Source organism: Pipistrellus hanaki, assembly GCF_964339955.1.
Source record: "Pipistrellus hanaki genome assembly, chromosome: 13".
In the NCBI taxonomy this organism is placed as follows: Eukaryota; Metazoa; Chordata; class Mammalia; order Chiroptera; family Vespertilionidae; genus Pipistrellus; species Pipistrellus hanaki.
In genome coordinates this window covers 58,117,271-58,143,192 of record NC_140515.1, presented here as the reverse complement: position 1 = coordinate 58,143,192, position 25,922 = coordinate 58,117,271, and the positions used below count along the sequence as shown (strand labels likewise).

Below are 25,922 nucleotides of genomic sequence, written 5' to 3'. Positions count from 1 at the left end.
GGACTGGACTATTGCTGTGGCCTTAAAATCAGCTTTTCCTCTCAAGGAATTCAAGGCAATTGGTCACAAATATTTCCGTAACTCCTCAGCTTTTCAATGAAAATTACATCATCAAAATGTAACAAAACGCACAAGGCCCGCCCCTCACACTGACCTATGGGCTTGTAGTCAGTTGCGTTAAAGGTTCGGAAGGACGATCCAAAAGGGCTTTTCATCCTCTCCTCCATGAGGTCGTCTTCGTCGTCTGCCTGCAGCATGGCTGGGGGAAGAAGGGGAGCGGGGAGGGCAGCACTGTCAGAACCAGAGCCCTCTTCACAGTGGTGTCCCTGCAAACCCCAGCGAACAGCACACAGGGCCCTTAACCTCGCGTCTCTCCCGACAACGGCAGCAGGGGGGGTGGACAACACACAGGACACCAAGGACAAGTTTTTTCCTAATTCACAACGATACATACGGAATCGCTTTCTATACAAGACTCACTTATCTTCAAGCCAGTGGCCTCTTACCCTACCTACATCAACGTATCTCTCATCTTCTCGTTTGTCATCATTTGTATATCATTTTATCTTTTATGCAAGAACTTTCAAATGCTTTCCAATTCACATTTGAGAGCACTTTCCAAAAAGGAAGTTTTGATCTAAGTGAGGGGGAGAGAAGGGAGACAGACAATAGCGAAGGCGGGAAAAGGGTATTACCTCCATACATCACTGTCCCTGTGTGGTTGAACACCACTCGGCACTGATCCAGAGCAGGAACTGTGTGTAACAGATGGAAAGTGCGAAGGTCCCACTGGGAGGGGAGTGGTCAAGGAAAACGTTTATTTTTTCTTTTTTAAAGAAAAACTATTTTATACATAACTTCTTATCTAACAACCTGGTGGGAATTCTGAAATATTGCCCCCCCCCCCCACCCCCGCCTGCCCGCCCCTACTGGTATTAGTGTTTTAAGTCAATGAGATCAGGGTAAAAATAAAAGCATGTCATAGAATAATGTCCCTAAAAAATCTCCTTCAGTATCCTCACATACATGAAAGCTACGAGTTGCCTTCCTCTCAGTAGAACTTCATTTTACTCTTACGCTTAGCAGTTGACTTCTATAGAGCAAAAATAAATCCTTCTGAAGATAGAGAAAAGTCACTTCAATACTTGGAAAATCGAAAAGCAGGAATCTGGTCAATTTCCACAACACAGACGTGCTAATGGGAGTCTTCGGTAATCACCACGGACGGGAGTGCCCTGGGGTGGCACTAGCACTCAAACCAAAGCAGGGCACCGAGTGTCACCCGTGTGGGGCCTGGGTGACACTTTCAACAGGAATTGGCAAAAAGTGAATTCCTCTCTCTCACAAAGAGAGAAGGGGAAAGTAAGACCGGGTCAGCACAAAGGATACAATCTCGGTGTTAATGATGACCTCCAGCCCATTCGGATGGAAAACACCACTGATGTTCATGTTGAACTTGTCGAACTTGTGGATGGCCTGCGCAGAGCGGACATCCCAGAGGACGCCATCATTTAAGACCAGATCATCTGTAGGATTAAAGGTGGCACAGTTCCTCTTGTAGTTGTTGGCAAGATCTGGGTTAAACAGAGTCAACAGCTTGTTGCCAGTCTGAATATCATAAATCTTTAGAGAAGAAGGGATGGGAAGAGAAAAATCAGACCAATCCATTCGTTGACAAATTCAAAGAGAAGCTGTATAAAATACCTCTCCCAAGCTTTCTAAAACCCACCAAAATTACAAAAGCCCTGACATTACAAAATAACTGGGAAATAGGAAGACCACAACCATCACAGCCAAGTTTAAGTGCTTTGGTTGCCATCCAGGGTTTGAAGAGTCCTCATGGGGAGGACAATGAGAATGTGATTGCAACAGGGAGAAGAAAACCCTCCTCTTCCCCCCGTTCAAGAAACAGAAAGTGTTTCTAAGATTGAAACTGGGCGATTCTCTGAGCATAAACTGTGCGCCTATGGATGAGGACAATGGGGGGTGGGGAAAGGGCAGAGGGTGGGGTGGGAACCTGGTGGAGGAGATCTACGGGGGGGGGGGGGGGGGGGGGGGAGGAACATTTGTAATCATATGAACAATAAAGATTTATTTAAAAAAAGAAAAAAGAAACTGGGCGATTCTCCATAGGGACTAACCAGCAGTTATCCATAGAATATCTTAAGGGTAACTTTTGGGCAAAGGCATTAATGAAGTACGCTTTTCTCCTTAAAATCTCCCAATGTACCAACTTTAGCCCTAACTACTGTAAGTTCCAAGTCTACAATGTGCAGCCCATTAGAGACCAGACCTTTCCCATCAGCTTAGACATGCTATAAGATTTTCAATCTTGTTTTAAAAAAGATCCTCCTTTAATATAGAAACAAATAAGGAGACACCACAAGGAAACAAACAAATCCAGATCATGGGACAAGACAACTAGCCTGGTCTCTTCAAAAGTCAATATCATGAAAACTGGAGAAATGATTCTTGGCTTTAAAACATTAGTGAGACATAACAACCAAATGCAATATGTGAATCTTGGCTGGATCCTGGTTCAAAAAAAAACAAAAAAAAAAAAAAAAAAACATTTGAAACTGAACATATCAGGAACAATCGGGAAAACTGAGTATGGAATGGATATTGATGACATTTGGGAATTACTATGAATTTTCTTAACCTTGATAACTGTGACTATGTAAGAATGTCCTTTCTGTTAGGATATACTAGTATATGCTGTAAGACAGGAATAAAACGTCATGACGTTTGCAACTTACTTTCAAATGATTCAGAAAAACAACACATGTACACAGAAATATGGCTAATTATCAAACTGATGAATCTCGGTGGTAGGTACATGTACTATTCTTTTGACTCTTCCACATATTTTAACACTTACAAAGGTTTGGGAGAAACTCTTCACCATCTCATATCCCTCACCTCAAGCTACTACCCACTTCTCTGCTTTGTTGTCAGCAAAACATTTCAAAAGACCCGTCAATACTCAGTGCCATCCGCTTCTCTCCTCCTCTTCGCTCCTGAACCCACTCCATCAGATTTCTATCTCAGGGAAACTTGCATGGAACTAGCTCCTGACATAGTTTAACCATGACCTCCATGTTGTTTCATCAAAGGTCACCTCTCAATTCTCATCGTATGGAATTAACTCGTCAGCAGTTTCTGATCCAGTCCATCCATCCTTTCTTAAAGGTCTTCCCTGCTCTTCCAGGGCGCACCTTTGTCCTGGCTCCCGCTGCCTCACTGGAGACCTGCACGGCACCCACACCTCCTTCACGACACAGCTTCCGCACACCCGCTACCCAAGAGGGAACACAGCACTCCGCACACTAACAAGCGCTCTCTGCCGTTTACCTGCTCCCGTTCTTCAGCAGCGCCTACCTGATACACCACTTATTTGCTTTATTTATTGTCTCCCCAGTGAGGCAGGGACTTGATTTCATCTAAAACTTAGTATTTTAACCAGTTAACTACCATGCATCCAAAACGGAAACCATCCCCACATGCCACGATATTTTGAATTTAATTTAAAAACTAAATTTGCAATGAGTATTATAAATATATTGCAATTCGGGTGTTCTTGAATATTCTCAGCTGAAAATTCTCAGGAAAAGTGATTTTAAAGTTGGTCAGGACTGCCACTTAGGAAAGAAAACAATTTTATGGACATGTGTGGCCTGTGGAGAAGGTACGCAGCTTGGTCTACACACGCTATGGCGTACAGCGGGTCACAGGACTGCTGTACCAATGACATCTTCTCAGCTTCTGGATAAGTTCCTGTCCACTCCTTTTACATCCCACCGGACAGCTTAGAGCTCACTACGCCTCACACCTGCAGACTCTCCCAGAAAGACTATCGCTGAGCGGTTTCTAGCTGCCCCAGGACCTCAGTGCTCACCCAGTCCGGACACTCAGTGTAACAAAGGCCGAACCAGAGTGAAAGCAGCGGGCTCGGTACTTACGTGGGCGATGTCCCCTTTTGTGCCGATGACGCGGTCCTGAGAGTGCTTACTGAACTCCACGTAGTGATCCTCGGTGAAGGAGTGCCTGCGGACACAGAGCACAGACCCTCACTGACTGAACACACCTCCCTCACCGGGAGAGTCGCTCCCAGAGAGGGAAATATCAGACACTTCACATTAAAAAGATAATCCCTTCATCCAAGCAGGTGCAAAATAATCAACGGGAATTACATGATTAAAGAAACTGCTAATGCCCTTAGTCGGTTTGGCTCAGTGGATAGAGCATCGGCCCGCAGACTGAATGGTCCCAGGTTCGATTCAGGTCAAGGGCATGTACCTAGTAGCAGGTTCCCCATCCCTGGATGGGGTGCAGGAGGTAACCAATTGATTGATGTGTCTCTCTCACATCAATGTTTCTCTGTCTCTCCCTCTCCCTTCCTCTCTCTAAAAATCAATGGAGAAATATCCTTGGTGAGGATGAACAACAACAACAAAAATGACTAAGAAGGCCCATGTGCCTTGGAACTATGTCCCAGCAAAGAATGCAGTTGTCACATGTAAACGGGAGAAAATAAATGATCTGCCATTTTGGGTCAGGGAAAGGTCTGTTGTGTGATGGGAATGTATATTCCTAGTCAGCATATCTAGGAATTAAGGAAGATAAAATCTTATCTTATTAAACGTAAGCCAGGGATGAGGAAGAGAGGAACTAGCAATAACTCACAGCGTTTCTCTTTTCCCAAAGGCTCTGGCTCTAAGAATAGGGCGACGGGGGTATAAGCAGGTAAACTATGAACACAGAGACCAGGCTGTACAAGTAGATACATACTTCATGTCAAACACTGACTTCATTCCCCAAAGTGCAGACAGAGGCTGGCTCCAAGTAGCAGATGTCAGCAGCAAGGACCCGTCCTGAAAGAAGGAGGCGGCCCATTGAGTTTCACTACCTGCCATTAGCATTTTTAATGCAGTTTTAAAAATATGGACCAAGAAGTGGTCAGAAAGTGTGAGGATAACAGTACATGCACCCTAAAGTTACCTGCATTTAAGACAACACAGCCCTCCTGAGCTAATGATCTAACATACAATAGCTCTAAGGTCAGAGGGGGAGACTGGGAAAGAGACCAAATTGGTTCCTCGTTTATTAATATTTGGCCATATTCCTCATCCTTGAAATATCAGTGAACTAAAAATATTTTCTACACTTTCTAGCTAGGACTCTTAAAGGTTTTTCAAAGAGAAAACTCAATAAAGGATAAACCTCCTTTACTCTAAAATCAGGAAAATTATCCTCGTCATCTTAATAGTCCTGACTTTTAGGAATAGCAAAGGTGTCAATTCCATCCACAAAATAGTTCTAATAAACTATGACCCACTGGAATCATACAATGCTTATTTTCCTAAAAGTCACAGTAATTTGAAATGTCTGACATAAAAAGAACATTTTATGTTCATAGTTGGTAATCTCAGTTTCCAACTGAGGCAAATTAAAATACGTAGATATAGCCGAAACCGGTTTGGCTCAATGGATGGAACGTCAGCCTGCGGAATGAAGGATCCCAGGTTCGATTCCGGTCAGGGCACGTACCTTGGTTGGGTGCACATCCCCAGTAGGGGGTGTGCAGGAGGCAGCTGATCGATGATTCTATCTCATCGATGTTTCTAACTATCTTTCTCCCTTCCTCTCTGTAAAAAATCAATAAAATATATTTAAATACGTAGATATATATAAACACATATTTGTATCAATCGATCGATCGTAGACAGATACATGGATAATACCGTGATTCCCCGAAAATAAGACATCCTCTGAAAATAAGACCTAGCGCATGGAAAAATAAGACATCCTCTGAAAATAAGACCTAGCGCGACTTTGGGAGAAAAAATTAATATAAGACACTGTCTTGTTTTCGGGGAAACAGGGTAGATATATCTCCAGATCTTACAACAGGGATTGGCAAACTTTTACTCAGAAGGCTGGAGAAATACCTTATGCTCTGTGGGCCACGTGGCTGCAGCTATTCCAATTTGCCTTTGTAGCACAGCAGCAGCCACAAATAATACATAAACACATGAGCATGGCCATATTCCAATAAAACTTTATGTATACACACAGGCAGCCAGCCAGCCAATGGAACCAAAGCTCACCAACCCATCTTAGAAGAATGACGGTGAACACCCTAGGACGGGACCCTTACCCTAGAAGGTTCCAGGTGTGTGATGGCCGAGTTGTGACAGTTGTAGCTGGCCTCCTCCTGTCCACTGAACACATTGTAGAGCTTCAACTGCCCGGTGCAGGTGCCGAGCATCAGGAACCGCTCCCGCGCTGAGAACGCGCAGCAGGTGAAGCCGCTCTCGTCCTCGTTGGCTTCCCGGAACACTGAGATAGGACGGAACCTGCCCCGGAGAGAGAGCAGACAGAATGTGCAGGGACTCAGAAAAAGAAACTGCTACAAGGAAGAAAGAAAAACGGAGCTTTTGTGTTTCAAATACATCACAACACGTCTCATGACCTTTAGTAGCTCATTTTCATTTCAAATGGGAGAAAAGGACCTCTATCCACAAGTTTAAACAATAAAGTTCCCATGTTTAAAGCCTGCAACCCAATACCTTTACCTAAGATCTGTAAAGAACCAAGAGACAGCTTGGACCAGCACAGAAACAAGCTGGGGACCTAGAGACAGCGGGTCCCCAAGGCTCTAGAAAACACACTAGTTGTGATAAGAACACATGAGATTCGCCGAGACCGGTTTGGCTCAATGGATAGAGCGTCGGCTTGGGGACTGAAAGGTCCCGGGTTCGATTCCGGTCAAGGGCATGTACCTTGGTTGCGGGCATATCCCCAGTAGGGGGTGTGCAAGAGGCAGCTGGTCGATGACTCTCTCTCTCATCGATGTTTCTAGCTCTCTATCTCTCTCCCTTCCTCTCTGTACAAAATCAATAAAATATATTTTAAAAAAACACACAAAAAAAACACATGGGATTCAATCACAAGGAACCATGGTTGACAAAGGGGAGTAGTCACGTTGCTCACTGATTCACGTGCAGTGACCATCTCGGGCATTTCAAGCCAATGAAGGGCTTTCTGGGCTACTCACTACTGCCAGGGACCCTTACCTGCTGAAGATGAGGTGCCTGTCGAAGCACCCGCCGTCCACCCCGCCGTACTTTGGAAACGATGCTCTGCGGGTCAGTCTGGAGGTAAAGTTTATGGGCGCCTGCCGCCTCTGTTTTGGCTCAGGACACTGGTGAGGAGTGAAGAGGGAGAAAGGTGGGCAGGTGGCGACGGGGTTCTTGCAGCGCGCGTGCTGCTCTCGCAGGTACTCGGTGATGATGCTGTCCAGCGTCGGCGGGGAAGGAAGGTGCCTGTCCAGCTGCTTTTTTATGGCCGGGCTCTGGCTGTAGGCGCCATGGTCCGACTTTTGCCGCAACACTCTGATTTTCCTGCCATTGCAGGGTGAGGGTCTCTCTCTGATAAAACTGATCCTTCCGATCACAGGGGAGTTGCCCGTGTAAGACGGGCCGGGCAGAGCTAGTGAGCCCTGGGGGGGCCGTGGCTGAGGATGGGCAGTGGGGGCAGGAGGAGCAGTGGCACCCACAGCCACGTGGCTGCCCAGTCGAGTTGCAATGCCGTTGGCGATGCGAGGGGTTCGGGGGAGAGAGACAGGAGAAGCAGCAGCGGCGACTGGGGTGAAGGCAGAAGAGTGGGAGGCAGCAGTCATGGGCAGGTCGGCCTCCTTTGTCAGCACAGTGGCTGTCTCCCCGAGTCCTTTAGAAATGAGATGGTTCCGTATCAACAGGAGCAGCTCTTTCTCAGGGAAGGAGATCCTGGACTGGGCAACCACGTCGGCCTTCTGCAGCCGAGCCAGGGACACGTCGGTGCCGATGAGCAGGGGCTTCCCCGACACCCGCTCGATGAGCTCGGCGGCATACTTGCAGAACTTGACGTGGTCGCTGCGCTTGTCCTGCAGCACGGGCTCCTTCATCAGCTGCTGGATCTGGCAGCTGCTGAAAAGGGGCAGCTTGCTGATGATCTGCCGGACGGTGCTGCTTCGAGACAGGCCCACCAGGGCCTTGCAGGCCAGGGCCCGGATCTGGTCTGCATCTGTGATGGGCATCTTGATGGACAGTAAGGACAGGAGCACCTTGATGCCATTGTTGGACTGGACCACATTCCACATCTTGGCCAGGGTGTGCTCGCTACTTTTGGGAGTCTGCGGCAGCTTCCTCCGAGGAGTTCCCGAGATAAACTTGCCAATACTGGAAATTCGGTTATCCGGGCCACACACACAGTTGATGATAATTTGAAGGGCTGACTTCTGAATCTCAGCATCATGGATAAAGAACTCACCCTCAGCCACTCCCAAAATAATGCTGATACCTAATAGGAAAGGGGGGAGGAGGGAGACAATACATTTTATATTCTCTCTCACAAAACTCAAGGCCTACTTCAATGGTTGTTTGAGAGTCAAAATTTAAAGTTCTATTCATTTTGTTCCACTTAAAACTACCACACCTTAAGAAAAAAATGTATAAGGAATTATGTAAAATGCGATCAGCTGTACTATCATGTACCTTTATAATGCAATACCTCATGTACGATGGTTAAACAGGGGAATGATGTCAATACTATGTGCGGGTCACTAAGGTTAATATGCAATTTTCCTGGTAAGAAGATGAAAACTAGTGGGACTAAATTTAACCTGAACCTTCAACAGGAAAGGAAAACCCTCAGCCTGGCCGCTCCGGGGCAGCAGAAACTCTCTGCTATCCGTGAGCAAAGTCAAAAACAAGTGGCCGTGCCCTGCGCTCCCCAGAGCAGCGCCCCAGGACCCACAGCCGGTCACACACTTCCATGCTCACTTAGCAGCAACCCCCTCAGCCCTGCCCTTAACAGAGAGTAGCATTTTCAAACAGTGTGTATTCCTTTTGTTGTGTATGATAGCTTCTATCCATTCTGAGCTGCGTGCCAATTACTGATTTTATCAGGGATTAAATTACAAAGCAGCTTAAGTTTTTTACTATCTGCCCCAGCCATTTCTCCTGTCCACCTCATTTCAGCACGTGACTCCGCAGAGGACAGATTTACACTATGACAGCAGAAATGCCTGTACCACTCAGAACACGAGTTCACTAACATGACTCCGTTACATGAAGCTGTATGGCATGACTTAGATGGGACAGACAAGGCACCCTCCCCTACTACCTTCTTTTCTTACTACTTAGGTCAGTTAAGTGACCACAAACAGAATAGCAAAAGGAAAGAAATCCGGACCAACCAGTAACAAAATGGCCAAGTACAACCTACCTACAGTGGAGACGGTGGAGCCAGCCTCATCTAGCACATCCACTGATTCTGCCAACTGGAGCTGGATTTTTGGCACAACAGTAAGAATAGCCAGGACATCCAAGGCAAAGCGCACAGTGTCATTCCTGGACAGGAAGAAGAATCAGTCAAAGGGAGATAGGGAACAGCCACAGGAACAGTTAAAAAAAGGGGAGAGAATGGGTCAGAATCACTACCTGTGGGGCTGTCCCTAACCATAACAGCAAGACGGTTTATAAGTCACTGTGACATTATTTGCAAAACACATGGAGATGGCATTTTCCCCATCAAACTGCTAAGATTGCAAACTAAGAATACTCCCCTATGCTGTAGCAATGTAGACTACCGCTCTCCAACTTCTGAGGGGGAGAAATTAGGACACTCTTTTTAGAAAATAACCTGCAATATAAAACAAGATTCTTAAAATGTTCTTAACCTTTGGCCCAGGAATTTCACTGCTTGGAATTAAGGAAATAATCAAGACATACTAACAAGTATTTCTGTATTCAGATGTCCACTGTCACATCATACAAACAAACAGCAAAGGAATTAGAAAATCTACCTAAACAACAGGAATACATGTGTTAGTTATGATACACTCAAGTGATGAGCTGTTCTGCAGGTACTGACAACTGTTTTCAAAGAACTCTTTTTTTTTTTCTTTTTCTTTTTTTCCAAAGAACTCTTATTAAAGGACAAGGGGACAGGCTCAAAATTCAACATTAATGAACAGAAAACGTTAAGATATAAAATCTGAAAATACGAAGTACTGGCAAGAAGGTAGAGAAATGAAAACTCCATATACTGCCAATGGGACAAGATAACGATAGGTCATTTTCCAAGCCCTTTAGCAAACCAATAAAGAGGAAATGGAGACACAACTGCACACATCATATCCTCTTAGCAAACACATCAAACTCCCAGGCAGGGGGCTGCATGCCTCATTCCACTGGCTGCGAGTGCGACATATTGCTAAAGACTCCAAAAAGAGTTTTATGGTACCATTCATTTGGAAGCAAAAAATAAAAATAAAGACCCACAACAAACATTAAATATCCACCAATAGAACAAACTATACATAGTAATACAAGAGTTCAAATAAATATTATCATGTATAAAACTCAAAAACATGAGAAAAAATCTGCAATGTAAATATAAGAACATACAAAAGAGGACTAGATTAGTGTTCACGTGCACACAAACGTGTAGTATAGACACATGGATGGAGAGAATGCACTCCACATTCAGAAGACTGGCCATTCTGGGAGGCAGGAAATGCAAAAGAACTCCGAGAGAAGCACATACAGCAACATGCCAACCCTGGGTATGGAACAGTCACAGCATTCTCTGTACCTTTCTATATTTTAAAGTATTTCATAAAAAAGATGAATATGATTAAATACTATAACCTCAATTATGTACACGTACATACATTATAGAAAGACTGAAGAAATTAACAGTAGCTAAAAATAATTTCTTCTCTCTTTATGTAAGACTTTTTATATTCTAAGCAGAAGTATTTAATTTTATTTAAAAAAAAAAACTTTTAAAGGACATATTCCAAACACATTTATATATTCTTAATAATCCATGTAAGGTTTTACCACTCCAAAATGTATGTATAACCTTCCTCATTATCTTTTGAGCTTTCATCACCTTTTAAACAAAATTCTCGAAGTAAATACAATAACCTACTTGAATACCCCAAAACAGCTGTTTCCGAAGTGTGGCTGGGGAACTTTTGGGGGGTCTCTGAGACCTCCCAGAAGGTTCTGTGATATTAAAGCTGTTTTCAGAGTAATAGTGAAATGCTGCTTCCTGTCTCACTAGTATACAACGGAGCTATCCAGAAACTATGTCATATGTGATGTCACCAAAGACTGAATATAAAAGCAAATATAAGAGATTAGGCCAGACATTTTAAAAACTTGCTGAAATCATTTGGTTTTATTTTGGAAATTTTTCATAAAAAATACTAACATGCAATGGGTTCATATTATTTTTAAATAAATTCATAAATATAGTCACATTTTCTATTTTAATTTCTAACATGGTAAATATCGCCAGATATGACACAAAAGCTCTTTGGAGGTCTCAATATATTACTTTTAATATGGGAAAGTGGTCCCAAGTATCAAAGAGTATGAAACTGGATGCTCCAGAGGATCCCCTGGATTTAATGTCCTGGGATTTAGCAAGCAAACTACACACATCATTAATAGCCTCTCCTGTCTTTATGACAATGGATGGATGGGGAAAGTTAAGAGCTGTAGCCAGTTTGGCTCAGTGGATACTGCAGGGGTCTTCAAACTACGGCCCTCGGGCCACATGCGGCCTGCAGAGGAGTCTGATCCTGCCCGCCAGGTTTTTTGGGCAGTGAGTGCAGCCAAGGTGTTACAGTAGGGATTAGTAGTTCATATAGTCCGGCCCTCCAGCTCTCTGAGGGACCGTGATCTGGCCCCCACTTTAAAAAGTTTGAGGACCCCTAGGATAGAGTGTTGGCCTGGGAACTGAAGGGTCCCAGGTTCGATTCCAGACAAGGCACGTGCCTGGGTTGTGGGCTCGATCCCCAGTGGGGGTGTGAGGAGGGACGGTGCAGGAGGCAACCTATCAATGATTCTCCCTCTGCCTTCCTCTCTGAAATAAATAAAAGTACATTTTTAAAAAGAACCACTATATATAAAAACTTTTCTTTCTCTTCAGACTCCTTCTTTACCAAAGTATCGTTGTAATTCCTTTCCATCCTCCTCCTACAGAACCCACCCTCTTCCTGATGCAATCAGCTGTCCTCTCAGAGCCTCATCCTGCTCTGCTGACTTCTTTTAACTGAACTGTGAAAATCACATCAAAAGCAAAACACACACTTCCCTGTGAGGAAGAGATAGGCATATATATGACTGTCAAGCAGCAGAGACACCTGAAGTCTCTAACGGCAAAGAACACGGATTTCCATCCTACCTCTGCGCTGTCACCATGTCATTGCATAACTTCTCAGACTACAGAAGTTGACCCCTGCCTGTGTGCAGTATTTATAAGCACCAGGACCTTAAATATAAATGAATCGTCTGTAAATTTAAAAAGTTATCATCATACTTAATCTAGTTTCTCAGGTTTGAGGCCAAAATTTCAATTCTGTTTACCAAGTATGCTAAGCATACACTCTGTGAAACCGAATTCAACCTCAGCAGAAAGCAGAACCTAATTTCCTTGGAAACCTCCCTCTGGTCCCACCTGGCGTAATAGGTCTTCCAATTGCAGGCAATAGAGATAAGCTGCAACAAGAGCTGAACACAGGAAAGCTTGAGGAAGACTTCAGCGGGTTCCCAGTAGAGCTGCGCTGGGCCATATTCTATCAAAAACTCCATCATTTCCACAATCTGTTCATGAGTATACGAACATGCCTATAAGGAGAGAAGACGTATTATTAAACAACTGTATCATCTGCCTGCTACCTTCTCCGGCGCAGCTCAATGACCAACAAAAAAAAACTAAGTAATAACAGCTTTAAACTTCCACAATCCTTCTGTCGATAGTCCACATGTGAAAAAATGAACGTTTAATCTTTCATTTATAACTGGACTCACAATACATTTTGTCCAAAAAGGTAACAAAATGTTCATTTTGCTAGCTCATGCATCTATTTCCCAGCTTAAGAAGAAAAAAAAAGCGCGTGTAAAATAATGGGTTTCTTTTCAACTTGTTGCAAATACTAATTAATCTTCTTCCCAAAACATAGCAAGTCCAAAAATGATTGAGAACCGAAGTTATAGATGCATCTTTCAGAAATTTCACATAGGAAGTAGGACATGTAGTACTTTTCATAAAAGACAGCCCTTTTACACACACTTCAGTTCATGAGTACCCCTTGGTAAACAGAATTGAAACTGATCGAGCCTACAACCCAGCAACTCACATCTGGGAATGAAATGCATCCTTGAGACCCACCTGCAGCATCCGTTTTCAGGTCACCTGCCTCCATGAAGGTCAAGTGTACCACAACAATGCGCATTCGCAGACTCTGCTGATGTGACTATGAGTCTCAGGCCCACAGTGGTTCAGAGTTCCCAGCTCCTGCCCAGTAAGTCCCTCACCTTGTACGGGGGCTGGGGATGCACCAGAATGCCGCCCTCGGTCCTCTGCAGCGACTGCTTCACTTGTTCCAGCTTAATGGCCAGGTGCGCCTCAAAGTACTTGCGCAAGGCCATGCAGGTGTGCTTCCCAGTTTGGCGGCTGGCAAATATCTCATCGTCACTCAGAAGTGCGCCCTGATCTTCCAGATTCAGAATCTCCAAAGTACTGATCTATTCAGAAAGAAGCAAAAGAATCAGACAAAGGCGGGGGGCGGAGGAGGAGGTAAATGGGAACAGAGAACAAAAAAGAAGAAAACAGGGAAAAGATTTCAGTAAATGTTTATGTCCAACAAGACTGCCAATTAACACTGCACATCTTTCCAAACGTGCTAAGAGCAGCCATATGAGAGCAAAACAGTAAACCCATACTGAAAGATTCCACAGCCTTCAATCCTGTTTAAAAATATAAGGCACAAAACCTTTTGCTTTTAGAAAGATTACTGACTGGAATTCCCCCTATCAGATTACTAAATTCAAGGCAGGAGTGTAACGGCACAGAGTCCTCCGAACACTGATGAGGAGAGAAACCGGTGACGGAGGGAGAAAGAGAGACGCAGACTTCCTCCAGTGAGCCTCCTCTCCATGCTGCTGGAGGACAGCCACGCCCAGCAAGACCCCCACTTCCTGCAAAGAGAAGCCACTAAGAGCCTCACCAAGTTCACCAGGCGACGAAGACCGTCATAGCGGTCAAAGAGCTCCAACACGGCCCGGAAGGAGAAACAGATGGAGAAAAACATGGTAGCATGGCAGCATCCTGAGGCATGAGAGCATTCCATTAACCACAGGGTATAGTTCACCACATCAGACAGGACATTGTGGGGATGCATGCAAACCTGAAAAATATAAAAATAAAACAATTTTTAAATTTTGGGGGTAAAAGAACCTGTGCAAAAAGATGGCAAATTCACCAGTGTCAATACAATGATCATTCCTGGTCAAGTCATTCTGAGTTTAAAGTTTAAGTTACAAATGAAATTTTATAACAATCTAGTCCAAACCTGAAAACAACCTACACTTAAAACTACATACCCATGCATAATGTTGATCTCAAGAGAAAAAAAACATTATATATATGTGTGTGTGTATATACACACACACACACACACACACACACACACACACACACACATATTATTGTTTCAGAGAGGGAGGGAGAGGAAGAAATAGAAACATCAATGATGAGAATTATCTATCAGCTGCCTCCGGCACGGCCCCTACTGGGGACTGAGCCTGCAATGGGGGTATGTGCCCTGACTGGAAATCAAACCTGCTGGTTTATAGGTTGGCACTCAACCAGGGAATGATACTGATCAGGGAGCTTTTTGCTTTTTTGTTTTAATGTATTTTACTGATTTTTTACAGAGAGGAAGGGAGACGGAGAGAGAGCTAGAAACATCCATCAGCTGCCTCCTGCACATTCCCACCGGTGGGGGATGTGTCCGCAACCAAGGTACATGCCCTTGACAGAAATCAAACCTGGGACCCTTGTCCGCAGGCCGACGCTCTACCCCCTGAGCCAAACCGGTTTCTGCTATTCTTTTTTTTTTCTATAAATATGCTAGACTGCCCCCCACCCAGCCATTCCCATACACCTGAATGGACGGGACTTACCCTTTCCATGGCATCCTGATTGTAGGACAGGTAATACAAGCACATGGACACACCAGTTGCAGCCATAGAGGGACGAGGAATTTCCAGTAATTTCTGTACTCCACCATGTGCAACAAATTCTGTGGCAAACTTGTTATGGAGCAGGAGAGATGCTAGATGCTAAACAAAGGTGACACATTTTACCATAGAACTATCTAGAACAGCAATTTTCAACCCGTGTGCCACAAAAATTTTTAAGACATGCAATACCTGACTATTTAGCAAGGGGCACTGACCTCTTTTCCCTTAAATTACTGAATAAAGAAACGCAACAGCCGGCAGAACAACAGCCATCGGATGTGAATGAATCAAAATTATACCTATTTTTTGTCAGATCAACAAAAATACTTTTTGGTGTGCCACATAATTTCAATAATTAGTTTATGTATGCCATGAGATGAAAAAGATGGAAAATCTCTGATCTAGAAAAATCACATGATCAATTCAATTCACAAAATATTAAGCTGCTAAATACAGGGAATCCTCTTAACAGAAATAAAACAAATAGTGCTTAAGAAAAACAAATTAAAAAACACTCTAAGATTCCATTTCTGTCTTGTCATTTCATTTACATTGATCTTAAATATATTATCCAAAGAACAATCTTCAGCAAATTATCAAAACCAGAACTGATCAAAATGTAGCTTAAATACACTTGGAAAGATTGTCTTAACTCCCTATTCAATGCCCACAGCCTCTCCGGGTGGACCTATCTTCTCGGGATGTAAGGACAGGGAGTGCAGTGTGAGCAGCAGGCTGCTTATGGCTCCGCGTGCGGGCCAATGAGGAGGGACCTGGAAGAGCTAGAGCGCCCTCTCCCTTCCTCATGGAGTCTGGTGTCTTCCGGGTGGTGATGCAGGCACAGAAACAGGAAACAGATTTACAGTTACGTGCACTGCTACCTGTGCAGATCTCCCGGAAGTCAGCAGCAACAACAGATATGTGCCCTCTTCAGAAGTTCTCCCAACACCCAGACTCAGCCTTACAGTACTCAAATCCCGCCCACTCTGTGTTCTGTGTTACACAACCCTCTACCACACTCCCACCCCTAAAAGCAGCCATACAGAGCTTTCCCCTCTAACACCCAGGCCACTGCCAAAAAGGCATCTGGTAAGCCTCCTCTCTTCTAGCTAAACGAGGATTTTTTGTTTGTTCCTATTTTGATATTTCTGGCAATAGAAAGCCCCCAGCAATAAAAACCCAAGATGCCACATACCAAACACATAGGCCACATCCCTGTCGATAAAATGTTCAGTCACCAAACATTGGTAAGAACTTTACCTTGAGTGCTTCAAACGTAAGGAGGACGTCATTGGTCTGCTTCAGGTCAACATAGAACATCATCAACTCCCGGGACCCCAGCTGCATGAATATGGGGAGTAACTGAAACGAAGACCAAGAACAAGTCTTAACATGTGGCTTTACCTCCACCTACTTCCTCTTCCTTCTGAGACCGGAAGAAATAAGGCACTTCCCCCCCTCCCCCCCTTTATGAAGATAAACATACCAACACACTTCGATCGAACAGGCCCTATCAGAAGTGACCTATATAAGAGTTTGCCAGTTTGGGGCAAAGACTTTTTTGTATCAGAGTAAAAACACACCATTGTAGAAATGCTACCATAAAATATCACAGAAATAAGCACAGTAATTCCAAAGTGGGAATGTAGTATTTCCAATAAGCTTACCTCCTGGTATTCTCCCAGAGGAGTCAGATACTGGAGAATAAGCCGCTGTTCAATAGCAGGAGTCATGGGATAAAGGGTGTAATTGGTGCCGATCACCCAGGGGGACATTTCTGACCAACTGCTATTAGACAGCTCAACAAACATGCGGTCTGGCTCCGATGCTGAGAAACCCAGCTTCTGCTTGGCTTTCCTGAAGCTCTCTCTGTCGCCTTGTTTTGCTGACTTGTTCCTCCTCAATGCTCCTTCCTCAGGCTTTGTGGCCGAGTTCATTCTGCTGCTGGTCTTGTGGCCTGAATCGAGGTGAAAGGAGATCTCCATGTCTCCGGCGGCTTCCTCTTGCTCGCCGTCCACTCCGTCCACGGCCATGTCGCCGTAGTCCATGTCCACCGCTTCCTCATCCAGAGGCAACAGGGGCTCCGAGGAGAGCTTCCGGGGGCTGGGCCGCTTGCTCTCCTGCCGCACAGCCGTTTCCTGAAGCTGGAGCTCCCGGAGTCTGCGAAGCACAATCGCTACCTATCAACAGATATTGGAATCAGCAGGATTGTCCCTTCTGCATCTTAATTGAAACAATTCTTAACAAGTATTTATTCCCACGTACAGAGAACTAGATACCGATGCACTTACCCCAATGCGTGGTAGCAGTAAAGATTTAATAAATATGTTGACTTGATCTCTACAGCTTGATAAAATAAGCAACAGCTAACAGTCTAATTCCGCATAAAATTTCCCAGAGAACCCAAACCAGAAGACCTGCACATAAACCACGTCATTCACAACTGACCTCTCAGGATCAAGAAGAATTGGATGGACCAGCAACCTAAAGAGGCAGACACTAAGATATATAGTATTTACAATCTCTTAAGGGTCTTGGAAAATTATATGTGGTTTCTCAAACTTGTATGTTATAAGTTATATTCTGGTAAAAATAGCCATCTACATTATACATAGTTACATAATCTGTTTTTCAAGTTCATCATTTATCTTTTACTTTTAAGTATTTTTTGGAGCCAATCCTAAAATGTGGTATTGTGCTTAGTTTTAAAAAGAGGACCCTATGGCCGAAACCAGTTTGGCTCAGCGGTAGAGCGTCGGTCTGCGGACTGAAAGGTCCCAGGTTTGATTCCGGTGGAGGGCATGTACATTGGTTGCGGGCACATCCCCGATATTTCTCTCTCATCGACGTTTCTAGCTCTCTCTCTCCCTTCCTCTCTGTAAGAAAAATCAATAAAATATATTTTTAAAAAATAAATAAATAAAAATAAAAAATAAAAAGAGGACCCTAGCCGGTTTGGCTCAGTGGATAGAGCATTGGCCAATCGATTTAAGGGTCCCAGGTTCCATTCTCATCAAAGGCACATGTTCAGGCTGTGAGCTCAATAAGGAGGCAGCTGATAAGTGATTTTCTCTCATCATTGATGCTTCTATCTCTCCCTCTCACTTCCTCTCTAAAGTCAATAAAAAATATCTTTTAAAAAAAAGGGGGGGGGGAGTTCTAGCCAGGTTGGCTCAGTGGATAGAGCATCTGCCTGCAGACTGAAGGGTCACAGATTTGATTCTGGTCAAGGGTATATGCCTGGTTGTGGGCTCAATCCCCAGTAGGGGGTGTGCAAGAGGCAACTCATCAACCATTCTCTCTCATCATTGATGTTTCTATCTCTCTCTCCCTCTCCCTCTAAAATGAATAAAAATGTGTTAAAAAAAAAAAAAAAAAAAAAGAGAGAGAGATTATGTCCACATTTTAGTTTGAACTGCATTAAAAAAAGGAGTGAATCACCCTTTATGCTGCATATAAGGATGGGCCTTGTTGCACTTTCTCAGTAATAATAGCTGCCCTGCGACTGGCTGCCCAGGAAGCGCTGCTTTACCAACAGAAGTACCTGGGGCGGGTGGCTGGATTTATATAGGTACCTCAAGAAAGAGCCTGAATGGGATGCATCTGTTTCTTTAGCCTTTGTGTGTAGCCTTTTGTTTTGCTGTTTTGTTTAGATTTATGCTTTTCGGACCCGACCGAATGACCCTTGTAGGGACACCACGGCTTTTGTTTCTTTTTTAACTTCACCATCGGGTTCAAAGGTTGCCCGCAAGTAGAATCATACTCTACCCGCCACACCTGAGAGAGGGCGTGGGCAAGCAGCTACGTCCTAGTCCTCCCCGTTCGCGCTGCGTCCTGGATCGGGTCTCCGTGCCATGCAGAGGTTGGGTAACTGGTTGCTAAGGTCAGACTTAACCATCGTGGCATCTCACACGTTTTCAACACAGACAGGCCTCACATGGTCACCACTGAGTAGCATGACCTCGAGGAGCTGCTGGCCCCGGGCAGCGGGGCAGCGGCCTCTCCGGGGAGCCAGGCTCTGCATCTCCGCCCCTGCTGCCCCCTAACCAAACGGTGGGGTGTGGTCTGGACGGACAGAAGCAAAACCGGTGGAGAAAGCTCCAGGCAGAGACGCTGAGCACCTCGGTCATGTCTGAGCTTAGCTGTTTTACAGCTTCCTAGGTTAAGTAGTTTGCACTATTTTTGCAATAAAATTCAAGGAAACCCTAACAGTTATTTGCTTTGTTTCTTACTGTGTGTATATAAATAATACTAAAATTTGGCATAGTGTTTTTTCACCTCCTTACATAAACCTTAACATGCACAGAATGCTGTAAATCCAATAAAATATGTGAATTATATTTTATAAAGTTATTTTGTATGGTGTCAATTTTTTTTGGCCTCATGGTATGTCAGCAAAAAATAAAATAAAATTCCTTTTATTTAAAGGGAAAAAAAGGATGAATATGTAATAAAGTAAGTATAGTAAAATATTCACAATTTAAGTGGTATATATACATCTGTTCACTTAAAATTCTTTCAATTTCATCCTATGTTTTAAAATTTTCATAACCCACTGTTAGGGAAGAAAAGAAATGGTTCTATTTTTATTTGTTATATAAACTACCATGATCCTTGACAAAATGAAAAACAGCATTTCCAAGTTTAAAAAAAATCAAAATCAAAACTCTATAAAAAGTAATCTGAAAATATTGAAATTACAGGTACACTCCAGTATAAGTAATAAATAAGATCTACCTATTCAAGTTTAAGTAGCAAGAAAAAACTTGATTTTTCTCCTGTCTTACACAAAAATTCATTTTTTTTTTAAATATATTTTATTGATTTTGTACAGAGAGGAAGGGAGAGAGACAGAAAGCCAGAAACATCGATGAGAGAGAGTCATCGATCAGCTGCCTCTTGCACAACCCCTACTGGGGATATGCCCGCAACCAAGGTACATGCCCTTGACCGGAATCGAACCCGGGTCCCTTCAGTTCCCAAGCCGACGCTCTATCCATTGAGCCAAACCGGTCTCGGCCACAAAAATTCATTTTAATATAGTCCTTACCAGCTGTGAGTTTTCATCCCTATAGTTGGCAGCGATGTCCTGATTTTCCATAGCGCCTCCCAACAGCCCAGTAGAATACGTCCTCAATGGCTGGTCAGCCTCTCGGGCCCATTTGAAAAGATTTTCAACGATTCCTTCCTATAGAAAAGAAAATGAAAAAGTACAATTCAGAAAAAAATATTTTCTTTTCTTTTTTTAATATATTTTTATTGATTTCAGAGAGGAAGAGAGAGATGAAAACATCAATAACGAGAGATAATCACTGATCAGCTGCCTCCTGCACACCCCATACTGGGGATCGAGCCTACAGAAAAATATACTATTTTCATAATTAAAGATGCAAGCGAAGACCTCAGTCTTATGAAAAATATTTAACGTTGGTCATAAAATTTAAAAATGCAAACAAACTAAGTGTCTAATAGTAGATGGTTTCAATTAAATGTCTATGCACCTGTGAAATACAATCCTATTTAGATGTTAAAACTCAAGCTAAAAATCAAGAGCCACATAATACTGACCTACTTCAGATGTTAAGACCAGAACGGTTCCATGACCAAGTGGGGAGCAGTAAAATTTTTACATCCCTCTTGAAGTTCACAATGCACGTTTAACATTATTAACGCTGAGAAGTCCTGCCCAGCAGGCGTAGCTCAGTGGTTGAGCTTTGACCTATGAACCAGGAATTCACGATTTGATTCCAGGTCAGGACACATGCCTGGGTTATGGGCTCAATCCCTAATAAGGGATGTGCAGAACACAGCCAATCAATGGTTATCTCTCATTATTAATGTTTCCATTGCTCTCTCCCTCTCCCTTCCTCTCTTTGAGATTAATAAAAATATATTTTTAAAAAGAAATAAATATTGGAGTGAAGATAGTGAATAGAGAAATGTAGAAAATGAATGAAACCAGTTGTTTCTTTGAAAAGACCCATAAAATTGACAAATCTTTACCTAGACTAACCAAGAAAAATAAAGACTCAAATTATTGGAATCAAAAATAAAAGATGAGCTCTGGCTGGTTTGGCTCAGTGGATAGAGCATCAGCCTGCAAACTGAAGGGTCCCAGGTTCAATTCTGGTCAAGGACACATGCCTGGGTTGCAGGGTCGATCCCCAGTAGGGGGTGAACAGGAGGCAGATGATCGATGATTGTCTCTCATCGTTGATGTTTCTCTCTCTCTCTCCCTCTTCCTTCCTCTCTGAAATCAATATAAATATACTAAAAAAAAAAAAAAAAGAGATGCCAAAGCCGGTTTGGCTCAGTGGGTGGAGCGTCAGTCTGCAGACTGAAGGGTCCCAGGTTCAATTCCAGTCAGGGGCATGTGCATTGGTTGCGGGCACATCCCTGATGGGGGTGTGCAGGAGACAGCTGGTCGGTGTTTCTCTTATCGATGTTTCTGGTTCTCAATCCCTCTCCCTTCTTCTCTGTAAAAAATGAATAAAATATTAAAAATAAAAAAAGAGGGGAGAATCCAAGATGGCTGCTCGGGTAGGCAACTAGCCGCAGCCGCACACAACAATTTTAATAAAATACAACTAAAATATAAAATGGACATTACCCAGAACTACAGGAAAGTCGACTGACTGGAAATCCTACAACAAGAAGCAAGGAGAAAACCAGAAGGAAGCACGGAGGAGCTGTAAAAGCCCAAGGTACGGAGACACGCAGGGCGCGCGGAGAGGACAGAGCCGGAAAGGAGGGAGGCCGAGTGCCTGGCGGGCGTTCCCAAGCGGGAAGGAGAGAAAACTCCGACTGTGCTGGGCCCCTGACTGCTCTGAACCCCCGTTCTGGGCCAGACCCCGGGGACTCAGGCTCAGCCATAGGGAGCTGGGCTGTAAGTCGGAACCCCGGGGTAGCGGAGAAAGGAGGTCCCAGAGGCGCGCACACTGCCCCCAGAGAAGGGACGGTCGGCTGTGCCGCGGGATTGCCCTGACGGGAAGGAGACTGGGGCTCCAGACTGCTGTGAACGCCACCTCCAACTCCACTTCCAACTGAACTGAACCCCAATACCGGGCTCATTGTGGAAGAGCATAGACTGTTTGGCAGCAGGCGAAAATCGAGGGCACCTTTCTCTCAGAGGCGCCGGCAGTGAGCACTGAAGGACCCGCATAGGGCGGGGCTGACGGAAGCCAAAGCTGCAGGCTCCACCCTGAAACCCCGCCCCATCTGTAACTGCGAAATGCGACAACAAAATAGATCACAAACGAAAGAAATGGAGGACAAAAAGCGTCTGGATATAGAGTTCAAATCTACGCTTATAAGGTTTTTCAAGAATTTCCTAGAAAAGATGGATAAGGCCTATGAGGATATGAAAAGAGACCATCAAGAAATGATAAGGGAACAACAAGAAATAAAGAATACATTGTCTGAAATAAAAAATATTCTACAGAGTCCTAAAAACAGAAGGGAAGATCGCAAGAATCAAGTCAAAGATTTGGAACATAAAGAGCCAGAAGACACTCCTCCACAGAAGCTAGAAGGCAAGAGAATCCAGAAAATTGAAGATAATGTAAGAAACCTCTGGGACAACTTCAAACGATCCAACATCAGAATCATGGGGGTTCCAGAAGATGAGAGAGAGCAAGATATTGAAAACATACTGAAAGAAATAGTGACAGAAAACTTCCCCCACCTGGTGAAAGAATTTGACTTACAAGTCCAGGAAGTGCACAGAACTCCAAACAAAAGGAATCCAAAGAGGACCACACCGAGACACATCATTATTAAAATTCCAAGAGCAAAAGATAAAGAGAGAATATTAAAAGAAGCAAGAGCAAAGAAGGTAGTAACTTATAAAGGAGCACCTATACGATTGTCAGCTGACTTCTCAACAGAAACCATGCAGGCCAGAAGGGAATGGCAAGAAATATACAAGGTGATGAATAGCAAGAACCTACAGCCAAAAATAAGCTACCCAGCGAAGCTATCACTCAGAATCGAAGGCCAGATAAAGAGCTTCACTAATAAAAAAAAGCTAAAGGAGTTCATCACCACCAAACCAGAATTATATGAATTGCTGAAGGGGGTTCTTTCAGAAGAGAAAGTAAACAAAGATAAAAATTATGAACAACAAATACGTAATTATCAACAAGTGAATCTAAAAACCAAGGAAATTTAAAAAATCTGATGAACAATATTAACTGTTGAATATAATAGAATCAGAGGTATGGAAGGGGAGTGAACTGACGATTCTTGGGGAAAAGGGGAGAGGGGGGCGTGGGAAGAGACTGAACATAAACTGTGCACCTATGAATGAGGACAATGGGGAGAGGGGAAAGGGCAGAGGGTGGGGTGGGAACCTGGTGGAGGAGAGCAATGGTGGGGGGGGGGGGGCGAGGAACATTTGTAATAATATGAAAAATAAAAACTTATTAAAAAAATAATAATAAAATAAAATAAAAAAATAACAGAAAAAAAAAATAAAAAATATATGTCTAAAAAAAAAAAAAAAGATGAGACATTACTATCAATTTTACAAAAATAAAAGGAATCCTATATAATAAAGAGGTAATATGCAAATTGATCATCACCCCAACACATATAATAAAGCAGTAATATGCAAATTGATCATCACTCCAATACACAAGAAGGCTGCTGCCATGTGGTCAAAGATGAGTGCCCCAATGTGGACACAAGATGGCCAGCAGGGGAGAGCAGTTGTGGGCAATTAGGCCAGCAGGGGAGGGCAGTTGGGGGGGATCAGGCCTGCAGGGGAGAGCAGTTAGAGATGATCAGGCCTGAGAGGAGGACAGTTGTGGGAGACCAGGCCAGCAGGGGAGGGCAGTTGGGGATGACCAGGACTGCAGGGAGGACAGTTAGTGGTAACCAGGCTGGCAGGAGAATGGTTAGAAGGTGATGAGACTGGCAGGCAGAAGTGGTTAGGAGCAATTAGGCAGGTAGGCAGGCAAGCAGTTGGGAGCTAGCAGTCCTGGATTGTGAGAGGGATGTCCGACTGCCTAAACAGGTAGTCAGAATCCCTGGAGGGGTCCCAGATTTAAGAGGGTGCAGGCTGGGCTGAGGGGCACCCACGCCTACATACACAAATTTCGTGCACCAGGCCTCTAGTAAGAGAATACTATTAACTCACAAGGATACAGTTTTTTGTGGTTTTTTTTGGTCTCCTGCAGTGGTAGCTAATTAAAGATTTTAATATACAATATTGCAAATTATAGCAATAATTACAATGTTATTCTTTTTGTGGCACATAAGCAGCAAGTCCTCATTAAAATACTTTTTAAATTTTTCTTGCCTGGCCAGTGTAGTTCAGGGGTTGATTGTCAACCTATGAATCAGAAGGTCACTGTTTGATTCCTAGTCAGGGCACATGCCCAGGTTTCGGGCTCAATCCCCAGTAGAGGGCATGCAAGAGGCACCAATCAATGGTTCTCTCTCATCACTGATGTTTCTCTCTCTCTCCCTCTCCCTTCCTCTCTGAAATCAATAAAAATATATTTAAAAATAAAAAAATAAAAATAACTTCTTACTGTATTGATTTCTTCCATTTCTTTAATATATTTTACTATTATAAGAAAAAACTGTAACAATTATTTTAACAAAGGTAAATCAACATATCAAATACAAAATAAGGCGGTTTTTCTTTCTCATAAATACCTTTTCTTGAAAAACAACAGCAGTTTCCAGCCCCGGCATGATGTCCAGGAGAAGTCTGCACGCGGCAGTATTTAAAGGGGGCTCTCGGCTGGTCATCACATACGCATTCACCAGCTGCAAAGAAAGAAGCAATAGTTTTTATTTGTTATAGTCCTCGCACAAGGGTATGTTTATTGATTTTAGAGAGAGGAAGGAGGAAAGGAATGAAGGAGGAGAAGGAAGGAGAGAGAGACAGAGAGAGAGAGAAATACATGAAAAAGAACAATGTTGCTCCCATGCGAGCCCTATCCTGGGGTGGAGCCCACCATCCAGGTTATGTCCCTGACCAGGAACTGAACCCGCAGCCTTTGGTACACGGGATGACACTAACCAACCAAGCTACCTGTCCAGGACAAGAAGGAATATCTTTTGTCTCAAATTCAACCCAAATTAATAACGCCTAACAAATCCTTAATATATTCTTATCACTTGCCTAACAGGTATTAAAGAAGACTGTACCTAATAATTACTACTTAGACCTTTAATTATTATTACTTTTAAATATGTACTTATTGATTTTTATTTATTTTAATATGTTTTTATTGATTTCAGAGAGGAAGGGAAAGAGATAGAGAGATAGAAATTTAGAAGAGAGAGAAATATCATCCATCAGCCTCCTGCATGCCCCTTACTGGGGATCGAGCCCATAACCCGGGCATGTGCCCTGACTGGGAATGGAACCTTAACCTCCTGGCTTATAGCTCGAAGCGCAGCCACTGAGCTGCTCCAGCTGGCTGTCTCCCACACCAGCTCCAATGGGGCCAGAGGTGGAGCCCAGGTATGCTGAGCCACACCAGCTAGGCAGACCTTTAATACTATAGCTATGATCCCCCTGAGCCACGACGGCATCATATGTAATCTCTTCTGCAGCTTTACCATCAAATTCCCCCAAAACAACTCAGCAACCATAGAAATTAAAGCTCAACAATATCACCAAGGAATCATCCCCCCATGTTCATATACTTCCCCCCCCCGCCCTAGAAAGATAAAGCAGGGAAAGATAAACACCCCCACCAGATTCTTGACAAGAGTTATGAGAAAAGTGAATTTTATATTTTTGTATCTGTAACTAGAGGCCTGGTGTACAAAATTTGTGCCTTGGGGGGACACCCTCAGCCCAGCCTACGCCCT

At 43.7% G+C, this 25,922-nt stretch overlaps 2 protein-coding genes across 3 annotated transcripts in view; both read right to left on the bottom strand.

Annotated features, from left to right (window-relative positions):
- Window positions 1–25,922, bottom strand: part of CISH (cytokine inducible SH2 containing protein) — a 262,755-nt gene that overhangs the window by 216,806 nt on the left and 20,027 nt on the right. The window lies entirely within an intron of this gene.
- Window positions 1–25,922, bottom strand: part of DCAF1 (DDB1 and CUL4 associated factor 1) — a 49,480-nt gene that overhangs the window by 8,387 nt on the left and 15,171 nt on the right. For both annotated transcript variants that reach the window (XM_084902257.1, XM_084902256.1), the window contains exons 5-20: window positions 24,753–24,866; window positions 20,140–20,277; window positions 16,757–17,269; window positions 16,350–16,451; window positions 15,030–15,188; window positions 14,072–14,251; window positions 13,380–13,589; window positions 12,520–12,689; window positions 9,271–9,395; window positions 7,080–8,343; window positions 6,161–6,359; window positions 4,792–4,874; window positions 3,963–4,047; window positions 1,390–1,623; window positions 696–789; window positions 155–259 (exon numbers count right to left, since the gene is read on the bottom strand). In XM_084902257.1, coding sequence (XP_084758383.1) covers window positions 155–259; window positions 696–789; window positions 1,390–1,623; window positions 3,963–4,047; window positions 4,792–4,874; window positions 6,161–6,359; window positions 7,080–8,343; window positions 9,271–9,395; window positions 12,520–12,689; window positions 13,380–13,589; window positions 14,072–14,251; window positions 15,030–15,188; window positions 16,350–16,451; window positions 16,757–17,269; window positions 20,140–20,277; window positions 24,753–24,866 — 3,775 coding nt within the window. The remainder of the gene's footprint in view (window positions 1–154; window positions 260–695; window positions 790–1,389; window positions 1,624–3,962; window positions 4,048–4,791; window positions 4,875–6,160; window positions 6,360–7,079; window positions 8,344–9,270; window positions 9,396–12,519; window positions 12,690–13,379; window positions 13,590–14,071; window positions 14,252–15,029; window positions 15,189–16,349; window positions 16,452–16,756; window positions 17,270–20,139; window positions 20,278–24,752; window positions 24,867–25,922) is intronic.